The 11,082-nt window shown below is 35.6% G+C and overlaps 1 protein-coding gene across 1 annotated transcript in view; it reads left to right on the forward strand.

The window, feature by feature from the left end:
• The window catches only part of PLEKHH2 (pleckstrin homology, MyTH4 and FERM domain containing H2), a 57,888-nt gene extending 48,901 nt beyond the window's left edge, over positions 1–8,987 (forward strand). Inside the window, 7 exon segments of the mRNA XM_032215061.1 lie at positions 1,198–1,343; positions 1,902–2,031; positions 4,260–4,307; positions 4,309–4,347; positions 6,514–6,580; positions 6,583–6,650; positions 7,436–8,987. Of these exon segments, the coding sequence (XP_032070952.1) occupies positions 1,198–1,343; positions 1,902–2,031; positions 4,260–4,307; positions 4,309–4,347; positions 6,514–6,580; positions 6,583–6,650; positions 7,436–7,606 (669 nt within the window). The 3' untranslated portion in view covers positions 7,607–8,987.
• The last annotated feature ends 2,095 nt before the right edge of the window (positions 8,988–11,082 follow it).

Below are 11,082 nucleotides of genomic sequence, written 5' to 3' on the forward strand. Positions count from 1 at the left end.
GTGAATTGATCTTCAAATATATTCCAAATGATAGGTTTTAATGTTAATGCTAAGCAACATTTTCCAAATTTGCTACCTTTATTAAGAGTTGTCCAGGCCCACATAATGTTTATTTTTTATTACTAGTTTATATGTTACTCCAATTCTAGAGACTCTATAATTGACACCTTGCTTTTTATAAAGTGCTTTATGTATATTTTGTGTTAATTTAGTTTTTAATGTTTAGGGTATGTGTCAATTCTAGCCAAGATGAGAGGTATACATTAGAAAAATATGTTAGGCAAACAAAAAGAAAAGGTTCAGGAAATGGGAAGGACAGTTTGATAAGAAAAACAACCTCCTTTTTATTATTTTAAGGAGTGCTTTACTAGTCTATGGGGAGTACTAAACTTTTTAGACTGTTTTCAAACAGAGGGAGAAATGGTGTTTTCGAAATAGCGAAATACTGTGATTAAGAAGAAAAAGTGTTTTTTTACAGAATACTTTTAATGTAGTAACATTACCATGCCATAAATTAACTTTTTGTGATGCATTTGAATCCCATTTAATAATGATGAAATATATCAGTGTCTTATGAAATAATGGAAAATGGCTTAAAAACAGACATAATTTGCCTTAAAGGGAAAATTTTATTTCAAAAATAACTGGAGGGGTAGAGATGATCCAGACTGAACATTGGTATGAATAGAAGTATATTTAAGTCCATATCCAGATCAGTACCTCTTGATTGCTGATAGTGTTTGAACTATATGGTCACAATATAAATAGCCTAGGAGTGTTTCTCTATGGATATGCAATATATCAACATCTGGTGATCCATATCACAAATTCAGTGTTTGTTCGGTTTGAAAGCAGCATTCTGTCTTATATAGTCCAAGAGCAGAAGAATAATGTAGTGTTCATCTGTGTTTCATTCTACTTAAAGAAAATGATGGTTACTGTTCACACAAAACAACACAACACCACAAATACCAAATGTTTATAGTTAATTCTACTGTCACTTATAATTTCTGCATCTAAAACTTTCAGCTTCTAAAAATAAGTCATGAATTTACAACAATTAGAAAAGATTACTGAGAATATACACATTACATTATAGATATTAGATTGTAGATGCTTAAGTATGCTGAGGTACTAAAATGCTTTTGTAATAACTTTTTTGTTCACTATTTTCATCTTATGTTGCTTATCCACCAGGTGGAAATAGGAGATTTTGAAAGACCTTTCTCAACTCCAGCAGGTCAAGTAACTTCCCTGTCAAAATCTAATCAAACTTTAAAACAAGTTGTAGAGAAATTTTACCCCAAAAGATACAGAGATAATTGTTCAGAAGAACAGTTAAGGTATGTTACTAATATTTATATATTTTTAAAGCTGCAAATAGAATTACATAAAGGTCCTGTTAAATGTTTCAGTAATTTTTATTTCTTAGACAGAGACTAGAAAAGTTGGATAAATTATTTCAAAACATGTGATTAACACCCAAATTAAATGTACACTATTGTTTATTTATATTTATATTTATTATGGTAATTAATTATTGTAGTTGTTGCCTGAAATCTCAGAATATACAATGGTAAAAGAAATAATTTTGTGCATCAAAACATAAGACATATATTGTATGGAAGAGTACTGTTGAGTACATGTTACTATCTGCTCCATTTTCTCATTATACAGATATTTTTTCCATTTCTATTGCCAGTAGGCTGGAAATTATCTCATACCACAATCACATTAAATCCAAAATTCCAAAAGTTACAAAATGATACCACCTATTTTATATAGACATAGACACTGTATATACATATACATATTGCACTTCATTTCATAACAGTCAAATAATAATTCATTTCATCCCATATTGTTTTATTATATTTTCTCCTTATACTTCATGTTAAAAGACAGCTTTACCAGAGATTATCAACCAAATGGATGGCTCTTCGTGGGCATACTGCTGTAGATTGTGTGCGCATTTACCTTGCTGTGGTACGGAAGTGGCCTCTCTTTGGTGCCCAGCTGTTTGCAGCAAAAGTAAGAAAAATATTGGTTCACTTTCTTCTTCACCAGAAAAAAAATCTTTGCCTGTACACTGCTTCCTTGCACTTTCTACTCTTGTCATTAAATACTTAAAGCATTTAGTTATTAATATCTTATGTGGGTTTTATAAATGCATTGAATGGAGCAGGAAATATTCAACTAGTAAGGATCATGATAATAGCATCAACACTTTAATCAATTCAGGAATGGCCATCCACACTGGAAAACTTCCAGTGAGGGCGAGTCCATCATTATTCTAGGAAAAGTATTTAATTGCAAAGTTCAATCTAACCAGTGTAGAGTACAACTGCTGCCATGATCTTTTTTTTTGAAAAGTTTTTTAAATTTTAATTAAACAAAACACAAAAAAAGAATCATCCTTCATTACATCTTGTAGAAAGCGATTGGTTACAGGTAACTTTTGTGCATTTCCTTCACAGTCATTACTTATAGTTCATATTAGATTATACACTTTAAATCCAAAATCTTGTATATCTTACTATCAATGTATCACAATTCTCATTTGACTACAATTATTTGAACGTGCTTTTACCTCAAATCATTCATACTTAAAGACACAACCACATAATGGCATTCATTAGCTATTTCAAAAAATCCTCCAATAACATTACCCCTTTATGACATCTTCTAAGTAAAAGTCAATTAATAAAGTTTCTAAACCTCCCCCCCCAATTCGCTGTTTAGAATTTGTATCCAAGTTGCTTTTGCCAATACCAGAGCATGTATATATATTAAACAATATCCATTAACATTTCCTTTTGTTATTATAATTGGCTAAAAATCATTTACTATTTATATCCCATCTCCTCTCGTCAGACCCAAAGAAAAAAAAACCTTACACCTTTATGACGAGATCTAAATAAAAATTTGTTATAAAAGGTCATTTGTTAATGATAGGTTTTTTCCTAGATCGCAATTTTCAATTTATATCCAAATTTCTTTTATTAGTTTGCCAGTACATGTATATATTATTAAGCTGTATCCATTATCATTTCATTATTGTTATTATAGTTATTTGTTAACGAATAAACATTTAATAACAATCTAAAACAATCTAAGAATTACTAAATTCCTACTTATTGATCACCAAAATCAACTAATTTTTTATTATCAACTTTCATTGTCAACCTGTATCTTTCCAGTAACAAAACAGTCTTATCTCTCTTGCCAATTGTGGTGTCAGTCTTTTTATCTCTTTATAAGGTTTTTATAGACTTCTCTCTGCACTTTGTTGCTTGAAGGATCTCTCAGGTAATCTCGTTGCCCTCCAGCTATTACTAAAATTAGCTTAATAATTTAATAATTTTCACCTTCCCCAGGCTCCTATAAAGCCTCTGGAGCCTGGGGAGGGTTAGGGTTAGCATGCAAAAAATGGGAGCACTGGTCATGCGCGCTGGAGTTGTGCATTGAATTATGGGTGTGGCACGCCCACGCACGACCCCCTGTGCTCCCGCTTTTGGCACACGAGCCAAAAAAGATTCGCCAGCACTGCACTAGCCGAATGTCACCCAATTATCTTTGTACCTAAGATGGGAGTGAAAAGCTATAGTCTCCCAGTTTCTGGCTACTTCTAAATCAATACACTGCACAGGCTTTCTTACCTTATCTATCTATCTATCTATCTATCTATCTATCTATCTAGATGATAGATAGATAGATAGATAGATAGATAGATAGATAGATAGATAGAGATAGATAGATGTAGTATAGATAGATAGATAGATAGATAGATAGATAGATAGATAGATAGATAGATAGATAGACAGACAGACACTACATTGTTATGATTAGAGTAGAACATAAAATGCCAAGAACCTAATCGTTTTGATATCACTTTATGTTTGAGCATAATAGAATAGTCCAAAAGCAGGAAAATCTGATTGTAATAAAAGCAGAGGTTGGAATAAGCCATTGAGGTTACTGAGGCAAAAATCAAATTTGAGCATTTGTGACAAGTAATTATCTAGTCTCTGCCTGAATACATCCCGAAAAGGGGAATGCACCATGTCTCTTGTTGGTATTTCCAGAGGAAACACCAATATATTTACCGCAGGTAGTTTCTTTTTATGGAATTGTTCATTATTTGTTATTAATTTAAAATGTAGAACAGTTTGTTAATATATATAATGTCATAACTGCAGTTAAGTAGGTACTAAATATACTATATGTATATTTCTTTTGTTGTTGTTCATTTGTTTTAGCTTTTGACAGCATCCACACCAGAGAGTACTTTGATATGGCTTGCTGTTTGCTGAAAATGGTATTAATATTCTTGAATACAACTCCATGGTAAGGAAGAAATAGTTTGTATGCTTTAAACACAAATGAAAAGGGTTTATATACAAATGAAGAGGTTATTTACCAATATTAGACCAGCTTATATAAAATCAGAATTCAGCACACTTATAACTGTGTGCTAAAGGAAGCATCCTGTACAACTGGTTATCGTTGATTTACCATATTTTTGGGAATATAAACACACAGGATTATAAGACACACCAAGATTTTGAAGAGGTAAATTTTTTTAAAAAGTTTTTGCATGCTGCAGACCTCCCAAACCCTCTGATACCTCATTTTTTGTGAAAAACGAGCATGCAGAGAGTTGAGAGGCCTGCAAAGTGTTCCTGTGTGCTGCAGGAAGGGGGGCAAAAACAGCCCATTTCTTCCCCCCAAAAGGGGCAAGTCTTTAGGAGGCTTCTAGAGTACTCCTGGGGGCAGGGGGGGGAAACAAGCAAAAACAGCCCGTTTTTCACTCATTTTTGCTCTCCCCAGCCCCCAGGAGCACTCTACAATATAGCAGTAGACTTATATCCCGCTTCAATAGGCCTTTCAGGCCTCTCTAAGCGGTTTACGGAGAGTCAGCATATTGCCCCCAACAATCTGGGTCCTCATTTTACCCACCTCGGAAGGATGGAAGGCTGAGTCAACCCTGAGCCGGTGAGATTTGAACCGCTGACCTGCGATCTAGCAGTAGCCTGCAGTGCTGCATTTAACCACTGCGCCACCTTGGCTCTTACAAGCGTCCTAAAGGCTATGCTATAGCGTCCATTTTTGTGAAGGGGAGGGTTTTGGGAGGCCAAAATCTGTATTCAGTGTATAAGCACACCCAGAATTTCACCCTCCTTTTTGGGGGAAAAGGGGTGGCTTATACACCGAAAATACAGTATTTAAAATAATTGAAAACTGCACTTTTCAAGAGCGCTTTTAATGAAGCTCAATCAATCAATAACAAACAGTTATTACTGCAGTAGTTTTACTCTTTTATTATACGTGTCTTATACTCCAAAAAATATAGTAGATTGTCACTATTAGAAAATATTCCTTGATTTTTTTAAACTAGTACTAATATGGCAATTACAATTTTTGATATAAAGGGGAGGGAAATTCAGATTTGCAATATTGTTGTCAGTCCTTTGAGGTAGACCAGACAAGGAACCCTAACATATGAATGCTAATATATGCTGTATTGCAATATCTTGCATGTATGAATGTGACCAACCACCTCCCTTTACCCTACAGAGAACTCAGGGTTAACTCAATCTGAGATGTTTTCTCACATTGTATTTCTGCTTTGGACTAAGATTGTTCTTATCTAACCATTGTTTTGGCTATGGCTCTTCCTCCTATTCTACAAGCTTATTCTCACACCCCATTACAAAGGGTTATTTGTAGAAAGTATGTCTTAGACTAATGTCAATACTTGTTCTAAAAAATAAGTCTCATTGGAATGGATTTAGAGTTTAACATAGTTAATTAAAATCAAAGGTTTTTTAGGTTTTATTAAACACTTATAGGCCGCCCTTTTCCCTGAGGGACTCAGGGCAGCTTACAATAATGAGGGAGGGGAGTGCAAGACAAGACATAAAAGAAAATGTGAGTAAAATAATTAACAATAAAAAGCACAACATTCACTCGGCATTCGGGCAGGGAGAGAGTAAAGTCCTATCCCCAGGCCTGACGGGATAGCCAGATCTTAAGGGCCGGCGGAAGGCCGGGACGGTGGTGAGGGTGCGGATCTCCACGGGGAGATTGTTCCCTAGCGTCGGAGCTGCAACTGAGAAGGCTCTCCTCCGCGTAGTCGCCAGTCGGCACTGACTGGCGGATGGAATTCGGAGGAGGCCTACCTGTGCGACCTGATGGGACGCAGGGAGGTAATTGGCAGAAGCGGGTCTCTCAAATAGTCAGACCCACTACCATTGGAGCGCTTTGTGGATGGTAAGTAGGACCTTGAAGTGCACCCGGAGATCAACAGGTAGCCAGCGCAGCTCACGGAGGATCGGTGTTATGTGGGCTGAATTTAATTAGTTATTGCCTCTCTGCTTTTCATTCTAAATGCTAGTAAGTGAAACTAACTCCTGAGTTCAAAGCCATGCCTATGAAAATAAATAGACATTATTTTCTCTCTTTATTTCTTTTCCCTCTCTTTCATGGAACATCATTTCTTTGGACTTCTAGCGGTTAATAATGACGTATTTATATAAGAACCTAGTGACCTTTGGAGGTTATCAAGAAGACTTTATGCTGGGATAAACAACATAAGTACAGAAGGAGAAGCATACTGAAAACTCTTGTTTACTTTTGCCAAACCAAAGGTTAGTATATTAACCAAAATGTTTACCATCTTTAAATAACATAGCATATATAGAACAAAAGTAGATATCTAACACACATAAAAATCTCCCTGCTTAATTAACTTTTAAGTTTGTTTTTCAAATGCTGTTCATCTAACATGTAAGGTTGGCATGGTTCAAAATAAAACGATTGGCACCATTTTTATTTTCAAGAACGTCTCTAGATAGCTGTAACTAATCCTAAACAAATGTAAAGGTAAGTGGGAGGATTGTAAAAAAGCATGCAGGAAGGACTAGAACTAGTCTTTTATTAAATCTATATTTTGTGATTGGCTACAATTGTTATGAAAGCAATATATGAAGTAAAATGAGAAGAGAGAAGAGAGAATCAAAAATGTTTAGGAAAATAACCTCAGTCAGATAGATTCTGAGTTGTCTTCTCCCTTACAGTATTGTAAAATCCTTTGGACCCATAACAGTATTTCCTGACCTTATTGAAATATCATTTCAAAATGCAAAAGCATGTTTCCAAATGGGTGGAGGCATTTACAAGAAAAGCTGATACCACTTCTGTAGCTAGTTACATCAACTAGTGCAAAGGCACCATATCCCCTCCTTCATATCCTTTGATTGATGGATACACTTTGACAACAATATTATCAATGCATTGGAGAAAGCGTTGAATTGGAACTTTAAGACACACTCTACTTTGTGCTCCCCATTCAGTGTGGTTCAATTAGACAATTAGTTCAATTAAAAGGGTTCTAAATGTATCATTACTATTAACTGCATGCATTTTGTTTCAGATCCTTGAGAGTACTCTACTTATTGCCAGCTATATTAACAATTTCCATCAACAGAAGAAGACAGTTCATGAATTTTCTGCTCCACAATCAAGAAATCCAAAATCTAATGATATAGAATGTCATTCATTTTTACTGCAAAACAGACCAACCAAAGGACCTACTTTATTATGAAAAGTTCAAGTATCTATGACTATATGTCATTTATATTAGGTTATTATTTTGAAAGGACAGTCTGTTGTAAATTAGAAATTAACAATATTTCTTGCACATTATTCTTCTATCAAGCTTGGAACTCTCAGATATGAACTGTAAAAATTCAGATGTCTCCTGGATGACAGTAAAAATATAGAAGAATGATCTTTTTTTGCCTTAGTAGCTGGATTTTTGCACCCTAGAAGTAATAGTCCTAGTCAAAGTGAAAGCTGCGGTACACAAGAAATTGCATTTTCTTCATAATTATTATAATATACAAAGTACAAAATAATATATATAGCGTATATGGTAATACAAATAGAATTATTCTGAATAACACTGTGAATTGGGTACTAAAAATAATCGGAAGTTGGAGAAATAATAATAATCTTTAATACAAAGATTCATACAAAGCCTCTGCTTTCCCTCCTTTTCCTTCTAAAACTCTTGAGTTTTTTCTAAAATCGCTCCTAGATTTAGAACTTTGAAAAATGTGACTGTATCCACATATCATGCTAAACCATCTCTTGTAAAATATGACAGAATTCTTGCAATGAGTATAGTCAGACCAGGTCATAGTTTGTTTCTCCCTCATTTAACGCACTTATATAGATCTATGTAGATAAGTTAAGTGCTTGGCAAGGCAAAAAACATTAGGAATAACTCAGATTGCGGGAAGCCTTCCATGACTCATAGTTATAATGATTAAGCCAACAGCAAATAGTTGTTTCAATCTGTAGTTTACTTCTCTAAAATAAGTTAATAGTTTATTCACTGATCCTACTTGCAAGTAATTACATCTTGGAATGATATGTGAATATAGTATATATACAATAACTCATTTAGGGTGAAATATGTGTGCTTTCAGTCTTAATTGATCTAGACATAACCTTATAAACTACTTATTGAGAAACCTGTTTAGAATTTAAATACCTGATAAAACTTCATAAAATCTTATCTTTTCATTCTGGTACTTTCAAACAGATCTCTGTCCACCATTTTTTGTTCTGCTCTATTTTATTGGCTTGCAACTCTCAGGATAGAAATCTTGCTTTAGGGACAATATCTGTTGATGGTAATATAAAATACTATTCAATTGTTACACATGCAAGTTAGCAAAATGTTATATCATTTAGTGATGAACATACATGTATGAAGATAATTTTAGGCTTTTTAAACAGTGTTGCTCATAAATTAATTGATTTTTTAAGCAATACTGTTAAACAAAAGACAATTCTGAGTAGTATAATATTAGTTAACAGAACAAGAATACATGTACAATTATTTACAGTTTAAATCAGCAATGTAAAAAAGTACACTTTGAATTCAAGATATCTGATAAAAAAAATTCAATTCTTGATTATTACCATTCTCATTTTTCATTTGTGTAGTAGATAATCAGATGAAGAGGTGTAGAGTACGGAAGGGAGAGATTATTTTGTTTTCACTATTAGTAAATCTTTGCCAATCTACTTTACTCATTCGAAAAGCTGGCTGTAGGATCTACTAGTCAACGTACACCTCGCCAAACTGATTTAATTTTGACTCATAAGGCAATTCACAGATCTGCTATTTATTTTTTACAAGTTTACAAAACCATTTATCACTCTTGTTTATTATTTATTAAAATAATTTGCCCACTTATATTCTCATATATATGAATGCAGTGTTCGAATGTTGATAAATATATATCAAAACTTTGAACAAAACTCCTTCTATAAAGCCTCTGGAGCCTGGGGAGGGTGAAAAATGGCTTTAAGAATGGCTGAATTCAGCTGGCCAGCATGTGCATGCTCGCTGGCCAGCTGACAGGGCAACGCCTCACGGGCCCTGACAAATGGCTCCATGTGCCACCTGTGGCACACGTGCCATAGGTTCACCATCCCGGCTCTAGAGGATATTACAAATGATTACAGCCTAGGAGCTATTTCTCACTTCACACAGTTCGTCACTTCTGCAAAATTTCTCCCTTTGTTAAAAAAGAAAGTACTGATTTAAAAGAACTATAGTTGTGTAACCAACTAGCACGTCTATAAATAAATTTCTGCAAATCTGTATATGTAGGGTTTCTGACATACTATGCTGCTAATTAGGACAAATTTTGGGAAATTTATTTTTGAAGTCTTTTAGACTTTAGAAGTGGGACCAGCATTTTCCAAAGCAAGTTCATTACATTTAATTAGCAGATTCATTTTCATGCTGGAAAATAAAACTATATAAAATTCTACCACCTTGACTTTTACCTGATTTTTTTTTTATTTTCAAGGTACTTGGGTAAGAGCCCAACATAGCTCTATATTTGCTGCAGTCTCCCTGTAAAATTAATAATGGTACTCTGATACTCTTATAGAGGCTATGTATAATCATATTTCATTTACTGTACATTTTATTAAAAAAGACATGTTTGCAACCATTATTCTCACTTCTGTAAAAGATATGTTTATGCAGAAACAGCTTACTGTGCAACATTCCTACTGTAGGAAACTCTAAGTTTAAACTAGATTGCACATCTGAATGTACATCTGTCCCTATATATTGCTCTAGATGCATCCTATCTATATGTATACTGGTACAACTAGCCATACATAACATTTATCTTCAAATGTTAAATATGAGCCCCATCCCAAAATAATGAAACTGAAGTTATATGGAATTTATAAACTTAATCAAGAAATACTTTAAAGGCTCTGTTATTTCAAATTGTCCTTAAAATTAACAAAATGTTAATTTATATTAGAATATATTTATTTAATCTAGTTATTGTTTTGTATAAGGTATTTTTATATAACTGTAAACCATTTTAATAAAATGAATGAGGAAGAAGTCGGTATTTTGTCATGTATATTCAGGGTTAGATAGCACACCATATTTTAGAGCAGCGTTTTCAAACTTGGCAACTTTTAAAATATTTTATTTCCTTTGACCAGCTGGGAAATTTGGGAGTTGATGTCCATTAAAGTTGCCAAGTTTGAGAAGCACTGCTTTAGAGCAGTGGTCCCCAACCCCCGGTCCGCGGACCGGTGCCGGCCGCGGAGTACCTGGCACTGGGCCGCGCAGCGGCCGGGGGCCATGATCCCTGCAGCTGGGCGCCGTGGCTCTCCTGCTGCGCCAGCCGCTCCTCTTCCAGCCGCTCGCCCAGCGCGCAAAGCTCCCGGCAGCGGCGCCACAGCTCCTCGAGGCGCCGGCGGCTCTCCTGGTTCTGCGCCGCGCAGCTTGCGCAGGTCCTCTTGGCCCAGGCGGCCCCCTTCCAGCTCCTGCATCGCCCGCAACTCGGCCTCGTATCGCTCCAGGCTCTGCGCGCAGCTCCAGCTCACCACCAGCGCGTAGTCGGAGGCCAGCTGCCGCTTCTCGGAGCGCCCGGCCCGGAGGACGCGCGGGGGCAGACAGCAGCGCGGCTGGCCGCTGCTTGCGCGCTTCCTGCAGCCCTTCGTGCTCGGCCAGGAGCTGCTCCAGCA

Source organism: Thamnophis elegans, chromosome 4, assembly GCF_009769535.1.
Source record: "Thamnophis elegans isolate rThaEle1 chromosome 4, rThaEle1.pri, whole genome shotgun sequence".
Taxonomy (NCBI): Eukaryota; Metazoa; Chordata; class Lepidosauria; order Squamata; family Colubridae; genus Thamnophis; species Thamnophis elegans.